The following is a 26119-nucleotide window of genomic DNA, read 5'->3' on the forward strand; positions in this document are numbered from 1 at the left end:
CAAGATCAGAAGGAGGTAGATTGTGAGGTCAAGAGTCCATTTTGTTCTACTAGGTAATCATTCAATAGTCTTACATAATCATGCCATTGCTACATGCAGCAGATCCTCATCTCCTTCCTGTGTACTCTTGTTCTTCATTATTTGAGATACAGCCCACGACGGTGGTATCATCTGAAAACTTGTAGATGGAGTTGGAGCAGAGTCTGGCCTCGCAGTCTGAGGACACAGGGAGTAGAGAAGGGAGCTAAGGACAAAACGTTGTGGTGCACCTGCGCTGAGAACAGTCACGACAAACGCGTTGCTGCCTGTCCTTACTGATTGCTGCCTATTGGTCAGGAAGTTGGGGATACGGTTGCAGAGGAAAGTGCTGACTCTGTTGTCTTGGAGTTTAGTGATGAGTTTACTTGGAATCATAGTATTGGAGGAGGATGATAGTTTATAGTAGAAAGGGAAGGGTTAATCAGAACAGTTTGCATCTACAATTGCATAGGGAGGGATCCTGAATAGGTGAATGGGTGCTGGTGGAGATGAGAGAGTGAATGATTGACCCAGTATCAGAATCAGAATTAACATCACCGACATATGTCGTGAAATGGGTTAACTTTACTGCAGCAGTACCACAAAACACATGATAAACAAATATTGAGAAAATTCTGAATTATATTAAATATATAAATGTCTATTAAATAGTTCTGTTAAAATAAGCAATGGAAAAAAATCTAATAAAAAGTAATGAGGTAGTGTTCATTGGTTCAACGTCCATTTAGAAATCCGATGGCAGAGGGGAAGAAGCTGTTCCTGAATCGTTGAGCGTGTTCCTTCAAGCTTCTGTACGGCCTACCTGATGGTAACAATGAGAAGCGGAAATGTACTGGGTACTGGGGGTCAATAATGGCTGCCACCTTCCTTAGGCACCGCTCCTTGAAGATGTCTTGGACACTACGGGAGCTGGTACCCATGCTGGAGCTGACTAGTCTTACAAGTCTAGTCTTCCTGAAACTTACTTCGATCTTGTGCTCTCCCCCCCCCCCCCCCATTACCAGACAGTGATGCAACCAATCAAAATGCTTTCCACTGTACATTTGTCGAAGTTTTCGAGTGTTTTAGTTGACAAACCATATCTCCTCAAATATAGGGGATAGGGATAGGGATGCACAGGAGAGACGGGTATAGCTTCATCGATATGTTTACAGTTTGAATGGGAAGGGAAAATGTCAGGATGTTGTATTTTTCCAAGGTGGCAGAAATTACATAGCGTAAATGTGGAGGTGGGGAGGGGGGGGGGGGTAAAAGGTGAGAATGAGAAAACCTTATCCTTGTTTCTGGACAGGAGGGGGGCACTGACAAGATTGAAAGTCCTGTCAGCAAAGGAGAAGGTAAAACCATGATTGAGGAAGAGATGGGAAAGGTCCTGTTATCAGAGTGGGAGAAAACTCGCAGATTGGAATGGAGTTTGCGACAAATCGGTGGAAGGAAATGAAACTGAGAGGGCTGTGGGATTCTACGGGTTTGCTATGGGGATTCCAGAGATGGAGGGCGGTGGGGTAGAAGTTGACCAGAAGAGAGAGCGGCAAGGAATATTTGTGATTTGCCCGGACCAATGCAGATATCCAAGAGCAACAAAGTGAAGAGATGGAGTTAAGGCAGTGACTAGTAGAGAGCGGGGCTGGTGGCTGAAGACTGGTTTCTCCACTGGGCGAAGAACTTTTAGAATCAGTAGGGTTTGCTGTGGGGTGATGCAGAAGGCGGCAGAGCTTGATGAAGTTGGAAGGGGCCATTTACCCGCCGGGATGGGTGGGTTTGGCTCTCGGGATCTGCGCACTCAGCTGACGGGTTCTGTGGGATGTTTGTGCCGCTTGGGCTGCCGTAGAGGGCCGGCCAATATGGATGGTGAGCGGAAGACGGTGTCTGCGGAGTGAAGCCGCCTCCCCCCAAGTAATCATATCTGCGACATCGGCTGCCGGCCTCTCACCAGTATCCCCCCGGCATGGAGCCGAGCTCGGTGCCGGTCTCCGCCCTCACCCGGGACTGTCTGATCCATATCTTCAGTCTGTTGGAGGCCGATGATCTGAGGCAGGTCTCGCAGGTGAACGAGGTAGGTAAACCCTGGAAACACTCGACAGGTCGGGCAGCCGCTGTGGAGGGAGGAACGGCGGCGTTACTGTTCTGAACGATGTGCTCAGTTGCTGCCCCGAAACCAGAGCGTTCTGCACCACTCCAGGTCAGGTCGTGTTCATGGGATGGAATCTGTGACATTGGATTACTCAGTGCCCTACTTAACACCAAACATTGAGTTATTCCTCTGTGTATTGTACTTCTGAGTGCTGGGGGCGCCCTACTGAATAAATTGTCCCGGCTAACAAATTGCAGGCATAAGGATGCACAGAAGAGAAGGATAGGTCACTTGATCACTCACGCAGTTCCCTGCTGTTCCATATGATAAATGTTGATCTAACCCAGGCCTGGACTCTCCACCTTTGCCAATCTCAGATGACCTGCATCATGCTCCCTTATTATTAATACAGTGATCATTGAGAGTCAAGCTCTGGTTCTGAGGCACTCCACTGGGAACATCTTTTCAGTCTGAAAAAGAGCCATTCATTTATTCTGACTATCGGTCGTCTTTGTGATCATTAGCAGCCTTTTAAGTGCCATATTAAGGTGTACTTCTGGAAATCGAAATACACTGCCTCAGGACTCCCCCCCCCCCCCCCCCCCCCCCCCCCCCCCCCGTGAGCTTGTTGGATCACCAAATGGTTCAGGAACATGTCAAATGTCATCTCCCTTTCACAAAACCATGTTGGCTTTTGATTGTGTTAAGCTTTGTTTTTACTAAATGACTACTTCTTCCATGATTATTGATCCTGAAGATGTTAAATTAACTGTCCTGAAGCTTTCCCACTTTTTGTCTTGAACAAAGGCATCACAATCAGGGTTTTCCAGTACTCATGGAACCAGGCAAGTTTTGGAAGAACCCTGTGCAGCAACTTCCTTTAAAACCTTATGACACTGATTTGCAGTGACCTGTCTGCCTTTAATCCTGATGGAGGGTCTTGGCCCAAAGCGGCCACTGTTTACCCTTTTCCAGAGATGCAGCCTGGCCTGCTGAGTTCCTCCAGCATTTTATGTGTGTTGCCTTTAATCCCTGCAGTTTTCCCAGTTGGTCACAGGTTCTGCCCTCCTATTTGAAACTATCTGTATTCCTTGGGATGTTTGCTCTGTCTTCTACTGTGAAGACATAAAACATCAAGTAAAACAAAACAATAGAAGCTACCTTATTAAATATATTTAAGACACAGTTACATAGATTTTTGCACGGCAAGGGAATTAATGGTAATGTGGAAAAGGTGGAGCTGAATCCATGTGCAGATCACCCACGATCTTATTGAATGGTGGAGCAGGCTTGATGTCCTACTCCTGTTCCTGTATTCCTGTGTTATTATGTCACCTCTTGCACCAGTTGCACTCTGGTATGAATGGGGGTTTGTTGCAAGCCAGATTTTTCTGGACCAAATGGAATTTTCATTGTGCCAACCTGAGGGAAAAAACCACCAAAATATAAGGAAATTGTGAATGAACTACAGGGTTTTCTATCAAACTTGGGGCCTCTTTGTAGCTTGAACCTAAATGAGGTAAGGGCACCAAGGACTGACGAATGGCAGTGCTGTTTGTACTTCTGTTAAAGTTACTTTGTTGTTCTTGGTTGCTAACCAAAGTGTCTGTTTGCCTCCTATAATTTCCTTCCCTCTCTTTATATGGCTTGGTGGGACTGTCAGTATTTTGTTTCCATTTCTTATCTATCTGAATATAGTCACAATATCACTCCCTGTGCTTTTTCTATCTACCCCTAGACAACCACTGAGGATCCATGGTGTTGTGTAATTAATATTTCAGTATTATCTGAGTAATCCTATATATGTTGATTAAGCTATCTTGTTTGTTTAAATAATTGCTGTTTATATGTAAAAATACTTTAATTGCATACGTTATCACACTACCCTGTGATATATGCTTGCCTCACTTAAAGCAAACTTGAACTACACCTGTATTTCCGTACTCCTTTTATTAATTAATGTTTTTAAGTTACACAATGTAGCACATCTTGGCCCTCATTTTCCCTCACCTATATGTTACGCTCTCACAATATCATTGACATAAATAAAATCAGCCTAAATGCCTGCCTACCTTCTGCATAAAAGATACACTGGCTGAACCCAGATTTGGACAAGCCATTACTTTTTTGCTAGATCATCGGAAGGTCCAACTTGTCATCTTCTGTGGTTGCTACTAACTCTGTACCTACAATATTTCCATAGAGATACTTGTGAATCCTTCAGATACGGGGGTGCTAAACCCTCTAACAACTGTCTATACATGAACAAGACTGGTACAGTTTTGTTAATGTGGCAGAATTTTTTTTTATCTCCTACTCGCTCCATGAGAACCACCTGCTTCAGCTTAGGTCACCACTTACGCTGTTATTTCAACACCTTTGCTGCTGAAATTCTTGTTGCGACGGGCCAAATGGCCTAATCCTGCACCTATGTCATAAGGCTTTTTTCATTGACTGAATTTTCTCATTATCAAAATGATTTTTTATTTCACTACACTCCTGATCCAACTTACCTAAAACTCTGCTAACTAAACTATACTGAATCACCTCTGCTCATCCCTTATACATGATACAACTGCTCTTCATAAGCTGTCTCCTAAGATATATAGTTTTTATCCCTGTGTTCGGATTACCTATGTTTTTGTCCCATTGTATCTTTAACCTTCAGTCCTGTTTCTCCATTCTTCTACCTTTAAGCTGTTATGCACACCTTGGTCTCCTCACTGGTGATTATGTTTTTGGAGTCAAATCCCCTATAGTGGGGGATTTTCCACCTCCCTGTACCTCTGTAACCACTTCCTTCCATTTTCTTTAAGATCCTGTTTAAAACAGAACTCTATGCATTTAACAATTTCTCCTAATGCTTTGAACTTGGTGCCTGTTCCGGACTGTAGTTCTTTGTTAAAGGCATAGTTGTGCTGCATGTTTCTCTTCCTTAAGTCTGGAAATGAAGGGACAGAATTCTGAGTGAGGGCTGGAATTACACACCTGCTTAACAGGATCTAAAAGGTAATTCCTCTTTGACAACCCCTCTTCCTCAAATTGAGAATTTCTGGGATCAAAGAATTTACTGATGCCTCCATGGGAAGGATCTTCTGGGATACATTTCTCATGCCATTTCCAAACTGCCTCAATACATTGCAACAAATTGTGAATTCTGCGCACTATCACTGTCTAATAGATTTCTCCCTAATCTCTCATTTATTCTAATTACAGGCTTGGAATGAAGCTGCAGATACTCCTTGGCTGTGGAGGTGAGGCTAATTAATTACTGTTGCCTGTATTTGCAATCTGTGCGGTAGTTACTACTGCTTTTTGTTGCTAAGGCAGGAAGGTGCATCCTTTCACTTTGCTTGTGTTACATCATGTCCCCTATTGCTGAATAAGTAGTAAGTACTTGTGAATAAAAAGACAATTTACATTTGCTTAGTGCTGTGGTTGACATCTGGATGCTCCAAACCCTGGACATATGCTTTTGGAAGTACAGTTGTCTTTGAAATTTAAGAAATCTGCCCCAGTAACAATTTGATACTGGTTTTCATGATATTGGTTGAGTGATAATGTTGGACAAGCCTTTAAGGAGAATTCTGCTGCTTTCTAAACAGGTCAGGGGTATCATTCCATCCACCTGGGAAGTAGAGGAACTTCTCTCTAAAGGCAGCAGCTTCAGCTACACTGTCATTGAGGTTTTGGACTTATTTAGACTTTCCAACTTGGAGTGAGAGCACTACCCAATGAGATATAACTAACACATCGTCATAATTTTTTGTATTGTGGGATTATTGCATTTGATCATAAGTGCAGAGGGTAACAATTACTTTGGTGAAGCCAGTATTGACACACAATTTTAATGAGAACCTTTCTGTCAACCTCCCAGACACTCCCAACCCCTCATCTCTCGAAAAATGCATCTTAGCCATCTTGTGAAATGGTATTCATTTCCAAAGTGGGCTTTGCTTCTCATATAGGCACCTATTTCTCCAGGTAGGATTCTGCTTCTCCCACAGCTAAATTACAAGATATATTCCCCATTCCTGTACTCTCAATGTGGTTGTCAGTCATATCCTTCTCCAGACTTCCTTCGCTCATTTCTAACTTTGAGGCAGAACACAACCCTGCACCTCCCCTCCCAGCATTAGGTTGATATGGTTGATGGTACCATTCCCTACCCATCTCTATTTCCTAGCTGAACGAAGTTGCATCATTTAGTTTTACCATGTCACATTGCGCTGCAGTGATACGTTAAGAGATGTCTTGCAGCTAGAAAGAGTAATTGTGATGGTGGAACCACATCATAAATCACATCCAGCAATCACCCACACCACCACCCCTAGAGTCCATCAAAGACCCCTTTCTGACTTAAAGTCCATTTTTTATTATATGTGTATGTGTGAAATTTTTTTGTATAAAGCTTTTATATAGTCATTTTATGCTATTTTCTCCTCTCCTGCACTCTCTGTTTCTACCTTATAACTCTTGGTTTGCTGCTAAGGAATGGTTTCATATGTATCAGGCGCCTCACATTAATTACAGTTGTCAGGGATGACAATTCAGCAGTAGCAGGGATTTGAGGAGATATTTCATAAATCTCAGTCAAGGCACCTGAGAGAAAAGTACAGGTACATACAAGCTACCTTTTTGTATCTTGGAGGTTGAGACAGGGAAATAGATAAATGTAGAGATACTAAATATTTTTTAGCATGGTAGAGGTCCCTAAAAGCATTTTGATAATAGATAATTAAGGGGGCTATACGGTGGAAGGACTTAAAACAACCTCTATCATTTGTGGATGATGTAATGGGTGAACTAATGAGCTAAGGACTGAGAATTCTCTGGGTCTGATGGACTACATGTTAAAGGAAGTAGCTACAGATTCAGTGGATTTTCAGTTGCAGAGTAACAAAATTCCCTAAATACTGGAGCAGTCCCAGAGGATTAAGAAATTCTGCAAATGTTGTTGTGATATTCAAAAAAAAGACTTAGGAGTTTATAGAGCAGTTAGCCTAGTATCTGTCATAGGGGGAAATGCTGGAATCCAACATTGAGCATTTAGAAAGCCATGAGGCAAGCAAACAGTCAAAGTTGATTCATGAAAGTGAAATCGTGGTTTATTAAATTTGCTTACAGTTCTTTGAAGAGGTAATAAACAATAGATAAAGGGTTTATTTGGATTCTCAGAAGGCATTTTATAAGGTGCCATGTCACATTTTACACTAATATGTAGCACTCCAGGTAATATACTGGCAGGATAGAGGACTGGCCTATGAAAGGTCAGGACGAGTGACTAAATCTAGGCTGTAGAGTTTCAGGATACAATTTTATCTATCTGAGGTGGCGATCAGATACTTCTTTGGACTGTCATGGCTCTTTGGACTTCTCCACCCCAGAGGCTGTGGATGTGGAGTCATTAATAACATTCTAGTTGGAAATCAAAGGAAATTTGAACTATTTGGATAATCAAGTGATAGGGGAAGAGCATGGGAAAAAGATTTTGAGGTCAAGGATGGATTGACCATGATTTTATTACATGGCAAACTGGGTTTGAGGGGCTGATTGTCCGCCTTCTGTTTTATTTATATTGTCCTAATTCACTTTATCCTTATCTGCCCAGATGGTGATCTGAATCAAAAAATCTGGTTAACATTCTCCTTCCTTAACTTGGCGACAGTTTATGCAATTGCAGCTTGGCCTCTGATTTAAAGCATTCTAATGAAAAGTCATTGATCTGAAATGCTAATTCCTGTTTTCCCTCTTCACTGATGCTACTAAACTCCTAAATCCTTTAAGCATTTTCAGCCATTTCAGTGTATGACATGCAAGCTTAAATGACCTTTAAATTATAACCAAATATAAATTACAAAGCAGGAATTTTCTAGACATTTACTGATTGTTACGTTCCCCAGTAACCGGGTAGTTTTCCAGCAAAGATAGATGGGTCCACCGAAGCCTGATGCTACTATTTTCAAACGTTTTTATTTATAAAGGGGCACAAACGTATGGTTAATACAAAACATTCAGATCATATACGTCATCACAACTCAATCTAAAGCACAGGTATAGTAATAATCAATCAGAAATAAGCTCTATCGTTGTCTAGGGGTAATGTAGATATATATTGTTTACTGGATATTTAAAAGTCTTTTTGCGGTCACTACAGTTCCACCCGCTGCCGTCGTTGTGGTGTCGCGTTGGTGCACTTTTGTTAGACAGAGAGAGAGCGGGGGGATGAAAGAGTTACCCGACAGGTTTTCCAACCTGGAGGAGTTCGGTTTGTCGGAGCCTCGTTGGGGGAATGAACGCTCATCTGTGGCCTCCCCTATAGCTAAGCCGTTCTTCCATTGTGGGGTCGCCAATCCCAGGCAAGGAAAAGGCGCACACGAACCCCACCACCGGCTGTCGCTATCAAAACGCTGTCACAGTATCTCAAGCGCGTCTTCTGGTGCGTCTGAGGCCCCGCCTCGGCAGCCCACCTTTTATCTGACTGGCAGGGTTGTAGATGTCCATCAGGGTGGGGGGGCGAGGCAATCCTTCCCCCATCACCCACCTCACATTGCCCTGAGATTTTGCACGTAGGCCAGTTCCTTATCCCACAAAGGTGTCTCCCAAGACAATGGCTATGTCCGAGGCTTTTGTCTTGTTGAGCAACCAGCCCACATTCCAAACCGTAAGGCTCTCTCGCTCTTGCGATTCTCACAAAGGAGGGGGCTGAGGTCATTACACCTCCCCTTTTAAAAGTTTTTTTACCAGCGGTTAAAAAACAAGTTGGTACAGGATTTTTTTTCCTGGACTCTAACATACTACACAAGCTTTTCTCTTCACAGGGTACTACTGTTATACATTCCAGTCAGTATCTAAACAGGTAACAATTACAGTGCCCCTTTCTTTAATATCTTAACATCACGTACCGTACTAAAGTCTGGTAGCACCAAACTTCAGCTCAATAACCACCTATTTTTATTTATTTTCTTCAGCAACACAACTAAGGAGGTGTGATCTTAGCTTAGGTGCATCTACAAAAGTTTATACAAATACTAATTGTTTCGGTCGTGTTATTTCACCGGCAGGTCTCCAAAAGGGTTGTCTTTATTAGTCACCGGCTTGGGCGCAAACCCGTACAACCGGCGTCGCTGTTTAAAAATGACAATTTCTATTAACCCTCTTCTCTTTCCCGGGGAGTCCCCCCGTGGGGAACTTGAGTAATTTGGCGAGGTACTCTCCCGCCTTTCCTTTCGAGGGTTATCCTCTTAACTCCATGTCCCCAACCTAGTCCATCATGAGAATTTCCGCCCTTTTCCTTAATGCTACACAGGTAGTTAACCCTTTTGTCAAGACCATACAGGCTGATGTGTTTTAGTTCGGCAGCCCACATTCCAAACCGTAAGGCTCTCTCTCGCTCTTGCGATTCTCACAAAGGAGGGGGCTGAGGTCATGACATGATATAGAATTGATTGATAATTTAGTGAACATTCTTTTGAGTAACGTGAGTGGCACTCAGTACTGATAATTCGTCTTTTCGAAAATTAACCTTTTTAGATGTATATCTGAGAAGACAGGCATTCTTTGTCCCTTCTTATTCACCATGAGAAGATTGTGGTGAATTGCCACCTTGACCATCACAGTAGTAATGCACCCAGGGTAGTATTCCACAGGGGATTCCATGATGTTGACCCAGTGACAAGGGAAGGGCAGGGTTGTGCGTGTTCAAATCAGTACAGTGTGCAACTTGGGGATGTTGTTCCCCTGAATCTGTTGCCTTTGTCCTGCTGGGTGGTGGCAGCAGCTGTAGACTTGGAAATGTCCCAGTGAATGCCTGAGAGAGTTGTAACAGTGCATCCTGAGGATGGCATGCACTGCTGGAATCAACGTCAATCAAGTAATCTGCTTTATTCTGACTGTTCCCAAGTTATCATTGCTCAGACAGGACAAGTGAAGTGTATTCTATTACAATCCTGCTTTGCAATAGAGAAGGCAGAATTACTTTTCATCCAGAAATCTCATGTCTAGAATCTGCCTTGCATGGTTGGAACCTTTTTTTTAACCCATGTATGGAGAAATTGTGAGTCTATAGTAATGTTTAATTAAACCATTCTGAGACAAAGGAGGACCAGCCAAGAAAAAAAAACTAATTTTTATTTTTGGAATTAAAATAAGCATTACAGAAAACTTGGGAGTGACTGAGTAATACAGGCAATCCCTGTGTTATGGCTGTTCAGGTAATACAGATATGCCCAAAAATTTGAGAAGCAAATAAAATACACTCTCACAGAATTTATGTAGGAAAAAACTGTAAATAAATCAATGGGGTGGCACCTTAGCATAGTGGTTCGAGCAACACTTTACAGCACCAGCAATCAGCAATTGGCGTTCAATTCCCACTGCTGCTGTGCGTTCTCCTCGTGACTGCCTGGGTTTCCTCTTGGTGCTCCAGCTTCCTCCCACGTTCCAAACGCGTACAGGTTAGTGTTGCCCCTCAAACTGTGTTGGTCGTTGACGTAAATGACACAGTTCACTCTATGTTCTGATGTTTCAATGCACATGTGACAAGTAATCTTCAAAAACAACAAAATGTTTCCTTCAACTTGCGTTTCTTGATGCATGCACAGATGATGCAGCTCCATGTTATGGAAAATCACAATAAGGACAGTTTTGTAAGAATGCCACACCGCCTGTATCCTCCTCTCCCTCATTACTTGAGGTTTACGTAATGTTTCGTTTTTCTCAATATTTGACTGTATAGAAGACTATGTCTGGAGAGATGGATCTTCTGCAGTCTCTCAAATGTAGATGATGGAATAAACTCCTGGAAAAAGTATTACTTGCATCGTTCCAAAATAGAAGAGCGCATGGTATCAGGGCGTGGCACAGCTGACTATACCTGCACAACCTTCAGGGGTCACAGTGGTAAGTGGCAAAAAGCCTGATTTGTTGTTGTAGTAAGAGACAGTTTTTAATTTGTCTTGTTGTATTTTTGTTGATTTGTTTCACTTTTTAAAGAGTAGAATTTTACAGAACAAGAGTGTGGAGAGGAAAAGGTCTGTCTACTGTCTACTCCAAAGCTAAACATTTCAAAATGCTACTGCGTGAAAATTAGTGGAGCTTAATTTTCCAAATTCCTGCAGCCAATTCTATCAACGACTTAGCTAACAAGCTGGAAAACAATCAATGTGGATGGTTTTTCTTCTCAACACATGGTTGTATAATGCAGACCCTGATGTGGAAATGAGTTAAAAGAGCTTTTTGTGTTGTTAAAATATAATCAATGTTAACATATTAAGCTAGAATTCCCATCCATCTTCCCTCTCCCCATCCAGCCACTGAAGAATTCTCTGATCCTAGCTTTATTTCTGGTCCCAAACTCATGTAACAACAGTCGACACACTTGTCATCCTCCCACTAGGAAAGAGTCTTTGACAATTTTTCATTATTTCCCCACAATGTAATTTCCAGAACTCACTTATTTCATTTGCAGCATCCTGTCTCCTGCTGTGGCTTTCAAGTTACCATAGTTCTGTGGAAACTGTTGAGACTTTACTACTTGCCATTCTCCCTGGTCCTCTGGTCTCCAATCTGTACTTAGGCTTCAGTCCCTTGATCTTTGTACTACAGGTTGAGTACTCCTTATCTGAAATGCTTGGGGCCGGAAGTGTTTCAGTTTTCAGATTTTAGAATATATAAGGAGATAGCTTGGGATTGCTGTCATTTACGACTCTGAATTATTGTGCTACTGGTAAGCAGTCTTTGTCTTATACTAGTTCATCACACATATGTACTATGCAGCCTTTCAGCGTGTTAGATTTTCATCAGTGACAATCTCAGCAAACCCATCTATGAACTTATCTGCTGTTTCAAGATCAACAGCCGATTTATCACTGCAAATCTTTAAAAATTTAATGCCCTGCCGTTTCTTAAATTTCTGCAACCAGTTTTCTGAATATTCACAGCTACTTTCAATTTTCAGTTTGTTGAGAGATCCTTGCTTGTTTCATGATCAGCAGCATGTTCATTCCAATGCTGACAAATGCACTCTTTCAATATATGATCAAGATCTTCACTTTTTGCTTTATATAGTGTTTTTCTATTTTTCATTGACTTCTGTTCATTATGAGTGTGAGGTCACTTTTCAGAACTGTCTGGTTTCATATTTCAGAGGCTTTCATAAGGGTTGCTCAGTAGTTCCATGTTCAGGCTCCACTTTTGAACCACTTTCCAGTCTCTCTTTCTGCCCTTGCTTCCATCTCCCATTTCTGTCTTTAATCTACTTACACAGTCATTTGGCTCCTGCTGCAACTGAACTTTCCCTAAGTAGCAACCAGGTTGGTTTTGGTGTTACCTGCAGTGAGGATTAAAAACCGTTGCATATGGGAATTTGAAACGGCTGGGTATTTTGGCACTGTATCTGAACTACTTTAATTAGCCAGGATGGGATGAAGTTGGCATTGAAGAATTGGAAAAAATTGAGCTGCAAAGAAAACCAATCCACATGCTACTTTGTAAATAGCTACTTTGCTCTTAAGAAATGTTATTTATGCTCTTATCTTTTTTTCCATCTTTAAAGGTAGGATCACTGGATTGCAGTACTGTAGTAATCCTGACAATCAGTTTGAAGCTAGGGCTTGGAAATCAGTGGTTTGTACAACATCTACAGACTGTACATTGCGAGCATGGAGCATTCAGGAGGTTGGCTCACTCTTATTTAAAAAACTCCATTTAATGTAACCAAATACTCTTCAGAATTAACACCCTTAACATTCCCAAGAATGAAAATGGGGTATTTTACAATATATATGTGGGTCTCAGGCTATGTTGGGCTCTGTGTTCTCAGTCCACCTAGGTCTTATTGTGACCCTCATCACCGCCTGTTGGATAGTTATGGTCTCTTTGGCTGCACAGCTCTCTCCAGTCCACTGACCATGTTAAAATGGATAAATCGTTGGACTGCAGCCAAAGATAGGGGCAGGGGAATTGGCAAAACACCAGTTTCCATCATATCCAGCAGCTAATGAATGAGACTATGGGATCCAGGTAATTTGAAACACATGGAGTAGGTGTTGCTGATCCCTAACATAAGACACAAGATCAGAATTAGGCCATTCAACTGACCAAGTCTGCTCCGCCATTCAATATTGGCTGATTTATTACCCTCTCAACCCCATTCTCCTGCCTTCTCCCCATAACCTTTGACACTAATCATGTCACAACACCGAGTGGTGTACTGTTCACCCTGGCCAACCCAAAGGCACCCCGAAGGACTCTCTCCTCACTGACCTGAGGTCCATTCTTTACTATGGGATTGCCAGCCAAAATCACCAGTTTGCATAAGGTTTTAGCGAAACAATCTGCAGCAACCAAGAGTGCAAGGACTTGCATTTGGTTTTTGGCATTTAGTTTGCGGGGGAGCAGTGGGACAGCAGTGCAACCAGGTTGGCACAGCGTACAACTTGATTGAATGACCTCTTTTTGAAGTATTGGTGTATATACCTGTGCTTGCTTGGTCTGGATCACCAACAGCATGAAAGAGGATTGCTGACCTGTGGGGGGAGTACCAAATGGGGAACAATGTCAAAATAAGACAGTTTAAAAGATTAGAAAACTACATTAATTGTCAAACATCAAAATGGACAAAATTATAAACTATATTTCATAAATGTTTTAGCCCCTTTCTGTCCCAAGATCTCAACCAAAAACAATGGAAATGCTGGAGATCACATAAACTGTAGCACATTAACTTATGCCTGTCACTTCCTGTATCATTTGTCATGAGTACATACACTGCTGCCTAAGTTAATCTATTCAAAATACAATGAAGAGGTTCTGCTATTTTGTGAACCTAATAGGGATGAAGCACTGTCCCTAAATTTGAAAAAAAAGATGTAGGGGCAATCTAAAAGATTTGGACAACCATTGTACATTTTTATTCTTTTGAAACTTAAGAAGTTGTAAAAGTTATATACAACCTCCTTAAAAGGAAAAGAAGAAGAAGGGATTATTTGCATCATTAAGATAATAAACAGATTAAATGAAGTTGATGTTCAGGGATACTAAGAAAGCTCAAAATTATGATAACACTGTGAAGTAAATTTCAGGTGAAGAGTCAATTATTTTGAGAATTTCGACCAAGTATCATTCAGCGTTTTAAACATCTGCTGCACTAAAGCATACAGTATGAAATCCATTATTTCAGTTCAACCAGAAAAAGAAAAAAAGAACAAAATTTGGTTGTGTAGTTGAACTAGAGTTTTATCCTTTACATTTGTGACATTTTAAAATTGATTTTGCACTTCCAAATAAATGCAGAAATACTGCAAGTTAAAATATATATATTAAAGATCTTTTGCTGGAGGATTCATTACATCACCAATATGGCAGTAATGATCTTTTATTTCAAAGGGCAAGCAACTATGGTCAACAGCAGTACAAGAAGAACCTCTGGTAAAATTATCAACCCTTCCACAACAAGGCCTTGTGATCACTGCGGACTCCAAAGGAAACATTAAACTTTGGAATGGACGAACTGGAGAGGAACTGGCTGTTTTCGCAACTTCATGTACAATTTGTAATTTGGTGACCTACAACATGGAAGACCAGCACTGCTTAACTGTATGTTGTTCATATACTTAATTATCTTTGTGTACTGAAAGTATGGAATATGCTTATCACCTGTGTCTTATTCTAGTCATATACGAGAAAACATTTTGTCAGATACAGTATCAGGCTTACAATTTATTAAACAGCAAATTACTTGCAACATTTTTTGAAATGCTTTATTCTTAGTAGTTCTATTTGTCTTTTTCTACTAACACTTCATATCCATAGTTATTTTGTTCCTAGAGTGGTATTGGATAAAGGGAAGTTTGAAATGGCTGTGATCAGTAGACATAGTTAAATGAGGGAACTGAGACTCCTTAAAACAAAATCATCTGTTGCATGTAGCTATCAATATTTAGCTCCCTCTATTTCAGTAGACTATTAGGAAGTTATCAGTATTAGTTACTCTCACATTTTTAATGGTAGCAACTAAAAATAAATTTCTCTTCCTATATGATAGTCCAGCTGAGAAGTTATGACACTGATTGTCAAATAGACAAGTCATTCAGAAGTTTAGAAATATTCTTTTTGTATGGGGGTTTTAGATAGTTAAGTATTCTACTATGTTTGTCCTCTTAACTTGCCGAAAGCAACAATGCATGTGACTTGATAAAAGGATGGTGTGCTTGACAAATAAGCGGACAGTACAGAATTGATTCTTTAGCAGAAAATGAAAAGACAGGTAAACTTTGTACTCAATTCCAATAAAGGGAATATGGCACCATTTCAGATGAGGCCGTAATCTGGACCACAGACACTGCAGATGTTCAAAAACTGAAACTGAAACAGGACATAGTTCAGCTGCTGGAAACACTCAGCATTATCAGACAGTGGAGAAACAAAGTTAACTTGGCATCGTCTCCTAATGTCATTTTCTGATCTAAAATATCAGATAATAAATTGGAACTAATTCACACTGGTCCAAATTACTTTTTCTGTTTCGGATGTATTCAAAGTGACCTGCCAAATAGGCCTGTTTCTTTTGAGTTTTATTCTTAGTTGATATAACTAATCTTCCATGGTAATTCTCATGGGGAGTAGTTGTAATCTCTCTATAATCAGTGTGAAAATTTATATAATGAAGGGAGGGAGAAAGCTGGAAAGACCTCAGGATCAAAGGGCAGAGGCTTGAAAGGAGATACAAAATCAAACACATGAAATGATTACAAACACACTGGGAGTAAAGTTAATACTGTAACTAAAGGGTGCTGATAAATTGAGAGGACTGCACAAGAAAAACTTGATTGTGGTGAAGATATTCATTAAGAGCATTGAAAAACTGCCTCATAAGCCAATTTACGATGTGAGTAATAATGGTAAAAATATATATATTTATTCCAGATTTACATAATTGTTCAACATATTTCCATAATTTCACTGCTGCAGTTTTAAAAGTACTGTCATTAAAATTTATTCCACTTTAGATGCCACAAAACAATAACTTGGGGTTTGCATTAGTATAATTCAGTGTTCTATTATAAATGTAGAAAATCCCTTATTTCATCATTAGTATTCATTTTTCAGAATATATTTGGAGATTTTTTTTTATACTTCTGTAATTCTAACACTTCCTTGTAAATTTCATGTCCTAAATGTTTCCCAATTTTTTTTTTCTTGAATTCAGTAATTCTGGTATAACAAATATAACAAACTTAATACCAAATTTATCTTTGGTAGATTAAGAATGTAATGTTTATTTAAAATTAGATTTAAAGAAAGTAGCATTGAATAATGTGGTGTTCAATATTTTTCATTGCAGATTGGCACAGGGGGAGGAGCACTTATCACATTAACTATTCCCAATCTCAACCAGATCTCTCGCTTATCACTAATTGATGGCAAACCAGTGGATTTTTTACTGGTTTCATCCAATCATCAATGGATCATTTGTGGTACAAAAAATGTCTCTGCTAAGGTAAACATATACTTCACACCCTTTAAGGTTTTTTACCCATAAAATACTATATACAATAGGGATCTTTAAGAGACTCTTAGATAGGCTCATGGATGGAAGAAAATTGAGGTTTATGGACAATATGGGATGGACTAAGTTTACATAGATCAGCATAATATCATGGGCTGAAGGGCCATACTGTGCTGTAGTTTGTTCTGTTTTCAAATTATGTAACATCAAATTTAATGCTTCAGTGAAATGTCGAGCACTTTGAAGTACTATTGAAATCACATCTGTTGTTTAACCATTATACTTATACACACATTAATGCACAGCAACCTTAATCCAGTTTGATTGAGAATAGTGAAAATAGGATTTGAAATGATGCTGAAATTGCTCTCTTCTAATATTAATTTGGAAAATAAATTTATGATTGGTTTCATGCATGTCTGTAACAGCCATGTGACTCTGCATGTTGTGCTTTATAGGCAGAAGCATTATCTTGAGGTTCAACGGTCTTAAATTTAAAGCTAAATATAGCAGATGGTAAACATTTGAAAGAAAAACAAAGCAAAAATGCTGAAAATAATCAGTTGGCCAGCAGTTCTAAGGGTAGAAACAAAATTAATGGTTCAGCTCAGTGACATTACATCAGAGTATTTCCTGGGTTTTGCCGATCATACTTGTTCATTGCTTGTTACATTGGTTATGAAGGGCTTTGAGTTGTCCATAAGAACTATAGAAGAAGCAAGTTTACCCAAACTAAAATGGAAAAGAATGCAGTTTTTTCATATTTCAGTAGTAGTGGCCACGGGGTAATTAGGATTAGGGAGGTAAGTGCATGACTCAAAGCATGGCATGGGAGAAATAGTTTCTGATTTGTGGGACACTAGCACCAGTATTGCCTCAGCAAGTGTGGTTAGAAATGGGGATTTAGACAAACTAGGAGGGGAGAGGGATCCAAGAAAAGAATATTTAATAAATCTGAAGGAAAATAAAAGAGCAGTGGCACAGAATAATGAGGGAGAAACTGGCATTCAGCACGAGATGGACCGGGCAGGTATTGTATAGAAAAAATATGTAAATCAAAACAAATTCTTTTGAAGATGAGTGGAAGTCCTGTCCGGTTCTGTTTAAATCTAGATTTGGTTCCCTTACCTTCAAAAAATAGTAACATTGGAGTTTGTACAAAGGAGGTTTACTGGGCTAATTCCTGCAATGATTGTGTTGTCCTCTCAAGAGGTTAAATATTACTTGGAGTTTAGAAGAATGATGGGTGATCTCGTTCATCCATATAAGATCCTAAGACAGCTAGGCAGGGTAGATGTTAGGATGTTTTTACTAGGGGGAAAGAGTCTTGAATGATGATACATAATGAGATCAAGTACTGGTCATTTAAAACTGAGGCATGAGGAAGTTTTTTCTCTCCGAGGGATGGTGAATGTCTGAAATTCTCTGCCCTGGTGGGTGGCAGAAGCTGGATCATTAGAAGTATTTAAACTGGAGGTGGATAAGCATTTGATACATCGAGGAATAGAGGGGCATGGAGTAATGTCACAGAAAAGAATTTGAGGCTAACCTAGTTCAGCCATCATCATATTAAAGCAACCCTGAAGGACTCGTAGCCCAAACCTGCTCCTAATTTCTTAGGTTTACAGTAAATTTAATCTATTGTATGTTTATTGATAATAGCTAGGGTCACCTGTCTTGTAAAGACACTGCCCAGAAGATGGCAATAGCAAACCACTTAATGTATGTAGAAAGATTGCCAAGAACAGTCATGGTCATTGACCATGATTGCCCACATCATACAACGTGGCACATAATAATGATGTTAGTCCATTATTTAGAATACCGCAAAGACCTTAAGAGAAAATTAATCTATTTTCTCTTAAGGTCACATCCATTTCATTGATTATTAGTATCACAGAGCTCACTGTCAAACTTGCTCAGCTTTTGACATTGTATACAATTTCCAAGTAGTCAGACTGATGACCTGGCAAATTAATTTACCAAGTTCCCCTTAGTTCTTTTTGAATTTGGATCTTAAATTGGATATCTGGTTTTGTGAGAGAATAATTTAATAATACAATAATACAATAATACAATAATAACAGAATGAGGTATTTTTTAAAAATTGTATATCAACTAGTTAATGTTATTTTTAATACTAGACAAATATTTTGATGGATTAGGAGCCAATTTTATTAAATTGAATATGCAACAAAATGCACATTGTCCAATAGGAGAAACAAAGCTACTAAACCAAAATGCATTCCTTACAGGTATTGCGGACAGAATATTTAATGGATCGTGATGATGATGGTAGACTGCCAGTAGACACCCTACACGTAAACAACTGCTACACAGCTTGCTGGTTACCCAAAGCACCATCAAGAGTGGTTACTGTGGCCAACAACAATGCTATGGTTTCACAAAAAAGTATCATTACTCTTAATGTATGTCAAAAAAGAAAACATAAACTAGAAATACAAGGTATTAAGGTTTTTTTCATTGGCATAAGAATATGAAATGACATTTAAACCTTAAGAATATACATGAAACATTGCTACTGTAAGCACTGTGATTTGAATGGTGGTCATTTTTATTATATTTTATTCAGTGGGTTTCTGCTTGGTTTTAAGCAAAATCAGTAGATCCTTTTGCAATTGTTTGAGTTCAAATTTTCTGTACATTGAAGTTAATCTGAGACCTTCAAATTAACTATTTGATGTACTATAGTCATCCCATGTAATACTTATTCCATCCAAATTATCTCAAAGAGGAGGCAGTTGGGGTACAGTAATTAGCTTCAATGCCAACTAGAATAAAATTTAACAATTCCCTTTTCTAACATAATCAAGAACGTACATTTAGAAACTGGGTGAATATACTATTGTAATCACTGGTGAGATTAAATTCTTTGCTAAATATTCTGCCTTGCTCTTTTATGGTTCATACAAGAACATTGTGCATATTAATGAGGTACTGGGTGAGACCAATGTACTTGGATTCAAGCCCAAATAATTATTATAACCAGTTTGATCTTGCAGCTGTTCAAATTTCAGCATGATTTATAATTCCATAAAGCTGCCAAAACTGATATGTCCATTATTCAGATGTATTTGTTGAGTAAATATATGTAGTTAGGACCTTTTTGCAGTCCATTTCCTCGTGAATAATTGATATTTAGAATGCTGCCATTTTGAGCTGTAGTACACTGCTAACTTTATTCTTTGACATTAATTTTTGGAAGGTGAACAAGTTGGAAGTTTCATTTATGAAGAGGCTGGCAGGAATGATATACTTGTAGAAGGCCACGGGAGTAATACAATTATTATAGCACATAAAACAAAAATGAATCTCTTTTCCATTGATGGGGTACACCTTGCCAGTTTTCAAGACCACAACGATACTATCAGTGGGATTTCTCTGGTATGTTAATAATCCAACAGATTACATCAAGTAATGGTGCTAGTTTTTAAAGCATTTTCAGTGGGTTTTTTTCTCCCCCAAAAAGGATCCTTTCCGTGTGGTCACTGCCTCAATGGATTTATCCCTTAGAGTATATACATGGAAAAGGCAGTCAAACAAATGTCTCCATCTTGAAAGTAATTATCACTTACTTGGAGGATCCCACATGAAGTCCAGGTATTGTCTTATTTTGCTGTTTTCCATGGTTAATAATGGGGAATGATAATATGCTTTTAACATTGTGAAGTGTCAAATGTTGTTATTTTGCAAAGGATTAATCTTTAGTACATTGGCATATGTGACGGGAAATGATAGTAAGGTGAAGGAACCATGACTGATGAGAAGTAGAATATTTATTTAAGAGGAAAAAGAAAACAAAGTTTAGGATGCAAAAATCAAGCAGTGTTCTTGAGAATTATAAGGTAGCTATAGAAGCGGCTTTAAGACTTAAGAGCTAGAATGGGACACGAGAGGCCTTGGTAAGTAGAATTAAGGAACCACCCAAAGCATTTTGAAAGTACTTGAAGGGGATGACAAGAGTGAGGGTAGGACTGCTCAGGGATAGAGGGTAATGTGCCTGGAAAAGGAGAAGATGGGGAAGCTTCTTAATATTTTGCTTCAGTGTTCACCTTGACAAATACAAGATCAGCATAGAAGAGGAACATGTTAAGGTTAAGAAAGGAGCAGTATTGGAGCTTCTGAAAAGCATTAGGACAGCTAAGTCACAGGAACCATTTGTGAAGCAAGGGAAGAGATTGTGGGGGCATTGATATTTACAGCTTCCCTGGCCACAGGTGTGATGCCAGGTTTGGAGGAAGGCAAATGTCATTCTGTTATTCGATACAAGTAACAGGGATAATCTTGGGAAGTATAGTCCAGTGAGCCTTATGGCAGTGATGGGTGAACTATTCAGGAGGATTTACAAGCATTTGAAGAAGCATGGCCTTATTAGGGATAATCAACATGACTTTGTGAAGAGCAGGTCATTCCTCACGAGGCTAATTGAGTTTGTCGAGATGAAAAAATAAATTGATGAAGTTGGTGGTGGATGTGGACCATATATTAGGAAAATGGTTAACAGGGTTGCCCATGGTAGGCTTGTCCAGAAAGTCATGAGACATGGAATCCATGGAGACTTAGGTGCATGGATTTAGAATTAGTATGTTTGCAGATGACATGTTATAAGGGATTTTGACAGGATCCAGAGCTGGGCAAACAAGTGGCAGATAAGGTACAAGGTCAGTAGCCGGATTCTTAGCACTGTGGAAGAAGAGGGATCTTGGGCTTCAAGTCTACAGATCTCTCATAATTCCCATGCAAGTTAAGAGGGTGTATGGTGAGCTGGTCTTTATTAGCAGCGCTATAAAACTCTGGTTAGACCACAACAAGAGCATTGAGTTCAGTTCTGGTCAACTCATTATAGGAAGGGTGTTGAAGCTTTAAACAGGGTTTAGAGATTTAGCAGGATTCTGCCTGGATTAGAGGACTTGACTTATAAGGGAAGGTTGAGTGAACTAGAGCTACAGAGAATAAGAGGCAACTTGATAAAGATAAGTAAGATTGAGAAGCACAAGAGTGGAGAGTCAGCACCTTTTTCCCAGAATGACAATGGCCAATATGTGAGAATGTGAATTTAAAGTGAGCAGATGAATCTTTAATGGAGGTGTCAGAGAAGTTTTTTTTAAATAGTGTTGGGTACCAGGAACACACTACCAGGGATGGTGTATAATAGTAACAGCTAAGAAAGATAGGCACATGGATGCAAGAAACATAAGGTTATGGGGTGTGTAGGATAGAAGGGTTATATTGATTGGGGAGTAGGTTTATACTGTATATGCCAGCACATCATGGACCAAAGGGCCAGTACTGTTCTATGTGATGAATATGGCCTAAGAATCCATTACATTAATTCCAAAGTAAAATTTAAATTATTGCCTTGGAGATAGACCAATATTCTTCACCTTTAACACAGGTAAATAATAAAAGGGCAGAGATTTATCAGGATGGAACATTTCAGTTACAAGGCAGAGATGTCCAAGAGGTTTTAGACACAAGGACATGCATAGTTTTGGGATAAAATGTTAAGAGACCCAATGAAAAATTTTATTCACCCAGAGGATCCGAGTGGGGTGGTGGAGGCAAATATTTTGATAGCACTTAGGCATCTAGATCAGGGATCCATGGACCCTCAGTTAATGGTAGGGGTCTATGGCTGAAAAAAATTGGGAGACCCTGATCCAAATAGATAGACAATACCTTATTATGGGGATGGGATTTGCTTTAAACAGGCGTTATCTTAACTTTTCATAATGCAAAGCTGTATCATCTGCTGTAGCAAGAGACAATGAAAAACATCTTTTCCCGCAAATTCTATGAAAATAGTGGGCCAAAGAGCTTGCTTTTTTATGTTATATGATCTTATTGACTCAAATCACAAACTAGAGAGAATTGAACGATTCACTTTAAAGACTTAAATTGATTCCATGAAGCTTAAAAATATGAACTCTCTTTTCACAGGGGATTTACGAGTGTTGTCTGTGACTACGTAAGCATAGTGGGTGCTGTCGAAACGAAGGATGGTAAAGATGTTCTGAAAGCATACAACTTCAGCATGTAATTTAGTATTTTTAATTGATTTGCAAAGTCATTGAAGAATGAATTCTACAAAATCAAAAGTGTTATCATGTAAAACAGCAAAGCAGGTAATTTTGTAAGTGACTTGACTGTATCTTAGTCACTAAAGTTTTTCTGCAAGATTAAATGTCAAAATTTTCTTGTCCTCCTTATTCCAATTCTTTCTATTTTTAAACCTGATTTGGCTAGTCTCTTTTTTCAATCCAGAACTCTAATTAGTGCCCAGTGGTGTTTGAAAGCAAGGAGTAAATTTTAGAAAAAGGAATTATCAGCAGAAATATAAAAGGTGAATATGTACAGATGTAATAATGGGGAAAAAAACTTGAAAAACAAGTTAAAATATCATCTTGCTGGATATGTAACTATTTTCTCACCTCTACCTTCAAATCTTCAATAATTCACTTTAAACAACAGTTCAAAGTTTCTTTTACCCTTCAGAAATGAGAAAATATTTTTTTCTCATCTCTATTTCAAAATAAAGTTCTGTAGATTCAAGATGGGCATTTTAGTTCTATATTCTCCACACGAGAAAACATTCCATTTTCCACTTTATTAAGAAACCTCAGGGCTTGTATATATTAAGTTGCTTCTGATTTCTTCTGAATTCCACTGGATACAATCAGAACAAATAAGGTTTTCCTCAACAGCAATAGGCCCATTCTAGATAATACTCTAGTAAACCTCTGGCCTGTTTCGAGGTAAGAGCATATTTTCTTAAATATGTGGACCTTGTTACATATAGTATGACAACAATGCTTTTGCCATTGCCCTATACAATTGAAATAATCTCCCTACTCCTGTATTAAGTACTGCTAGCAATAAATAACTTTCCTAATAATATGCATTTTAGCATTTTGTAAATCATGCATCAGACCTCCCTGTATGTACATCTTACAGACTTCAGTCTTGCATAATTTAGATATTTTTAAAAATTTCCTTTCAAAGTGGACATTTATATTTGATTTGCAAGATTTTAACAAGTATTTTAATTCATTCAGGGATAGGGAAAGGGTAAGTGACTGGGCGAACATTTGGCAAATCAGGTGTTTTAGTGGTGGAATAGAAAAGAATTACAGGAGAAATGCAACTTCTCATTCATACACAGTAAATGAGAATTCCAGATAGGAAAAAGATTAAGAATGAGATGGTGTTTAGTAATAATGAATGCCTATTCATACACCATTTCAGCAAAACCTAGGTCTTATCTAACTACATCCTCATCCCATTTATTCCAAACTTAGAGGTGAAGTCAATTTCTGAAATTGTTCATTATATCTCAAGCAGTGAAGGTACTCCAGCTACTTTTTTCCCCCAATAGCCCTCCACACAATAATCATACAATGCAGTTATGTAACCCGTTTCAACTGAACATTTGCTATGGTTGTAAAACACTATTCGTTACAAATCACAAAAAAAAAAACAAATTTTGTAAAAAAAAATTTTTATTGAAATAAAATCTGCAAGTGACAGCAAAAAAAATTCACAAGTTAATACAATTTTCTTTCTATCAAGTCAACTGTAGATAAATTGGTGAAGTTAGCAAAATCAGAATGCAATTATAAATGCAATTTTGGTTAAATATATTCAGAAATTTACATAGTATAGATTCTGTTCCATTATACATCACCTTTATAGAGTAAATACACATTCATCCATTAAATCTGTAGAATGATTAAGATGTTCTTTTATGGTAGTTTGCATGATGCCCTAGGAAAGGCAGCAAGTTGTATAGTTATCTCCTTTGGGCCAAAATCTCTGTCCTCAAACTATGCAACCTACTACCTCTACCCAGGAGCTCACCATATTGTCCACATATCATACTGTAGTTCTTTTCTGTAATAGAAAGTTAATGAACTATTTTGAACACTATATATTGAAATTATCATGGAGCCTCAGCTATCCCATTTTCCTTACTAAAATAACAGTTCACTGCTATCAAGGCTCTAGAGCTGCATTATAAAACATATATAAAGCATATTATAACTTTAAAAATATTATATGAGCCAAAAATAAAATGTTCTTCCCACTCACCATTATTTTTCTCCCTTTACTGAAGGCTCCAAATTCTTGATATTGCAAGTTTATGAACGGATGATCACCCTTTGGTATTTTGCCAAAGTGCTTGAGAAACTCAGCAATAGTCTGTTCAACTGTAGGCAGTATTGTAACTAAGACAAACCCTACCTTCAAGTTACCCACACATGCACTTTAGCAGTAGTAACCTTCCCTGCTCATTCACTCTATCATCTTGACAGAGGTAAATGAATAGAGTACATCAGAAGTATGCTGGAATCTGCTAACTTTCCTCCTTACAGCAGTTCAGTTGTTAACTGGATACTTCACTGTGCCATTCTAAAAGAACAAAATATTGAGACCAGATTAAATGTAACAAAATTAGAGGCTTCGGATAATAAAATTACAGAGGCATTTCAATAAGGTTAACACAAGGGAATACAAGCCAAATACAGAAGATGTGGTAGTCTACAATTTTCACAAATTTACACCTGGATAAAAATAATCTAAAATATGTGATGAAAATAATGTAAAAAGCTGAAATCTGGAGTTAATAGAATATGCAAAAAACTGCACTACATTTCAAAAATTAAAGACAGTGATAGTTATTCCAATTCCTGTGCAGACTTCAAAAAAACTGCAAAGAACACAAGGGAAAAAGTTGAAAGCCAAGAAAATTTGTATATCACGAAGATATTCTGCTACCTTGGGAAAGACAGTAGATTGTATAGTTATCTCCCAGTGTGGGTGTGACCCTAAAACTATACAACCTACTACCTCATCACAAAGTGCAAATTTTATTCCTGATCCGTTCATTGTAAAGAATTAAAGCACTGTGGAAGCAGGTGAAATTCATTACTGCGTGTCAAATCAGAAAAATCAAACTTGTGCATATACAGATAGACATTTTTACATAATTTTGATTAAATACATAAAAATGTAGAAAGGCAACATGATTATTTACTATGTGATTATTTAGAAGTATGGGAATAATTATACCCTGTCCATATCAGGATTTCTGTAGAATAGGAGTTTGCTAATGAATTCCTGTTTAAATGTGTATTTTCCAGTAAGGACTGTTCAGAGAATCAAATCCAGCAGCATTCTTGATTCTGATGTTGAGACCACCAAAAGTATAACAGAAAATAGTCCAAGCTTAGATTGCATTTTTCCGTTAGGAAATACAGCTCACTGCGACACGGATTGCATCAGGAAAACAACTTACAAATGCACACTAACATAGCACACTACTTAACATAGTTTATGAATCCATCGTTTATTTCTAGACCTGTTCAATAAGTGACATTTCTAAAATATGCCATCACACTATTAATATAATTTAGTTACATTACATTCGAAACTTAAATGAATTGGATACATGTAAAATAGTTGATTTACAAATTAAT

General features: G+C 38.6%; 1 protein-coding gene across 1 annotated transcript; it reads left to right on the forward strand.

The window, feature by feature from the left end:
* Positions 1–1714: 1714 nt before the first annotated feature.
* Positions 1715–22845, forward strand: fbxw12 (F-box and WD repeat domain containing 12). Its single transcript, XM_073072176.1, has 10 exons — positions 1715–2095; positions 5330–5367; positions 10851–11014; positions 12669–12790; positions 14501–14710; positions 16458–16613; positions 18878–19088; positions 19849–20027; positions 20113–20243; positions 22584–22845. The coding sequence occupies exons 1-10, from the start codon at positions 1988–1990 to the stop codon at positions 22681–22683; spliced, it is 1419 nt and encodes a 472-aa protein (XP_072928277.1). The 5' UTR covers positions 1715–1987; the 3' UTR covers positions 22684–22845.
* The last annotated feature ends 3274 nt before the right edge of the window (positions 22846–26119 follow it).

Source organism: Hemitrygon akajei, chromosome 19 (assembly GCF_048418815.1).
Source record: "Hemitrygon akajei chromosome 19, sHemAka1.3, whole genome shotgun sequence".
Classification (NCBI taxonomy): Eukaryota; Metazoa; Chordata; class Chondrichthyes; order Myliobatiformes; family Dasyatidae; genus Hemitrygon; species Hemitrygon akajei.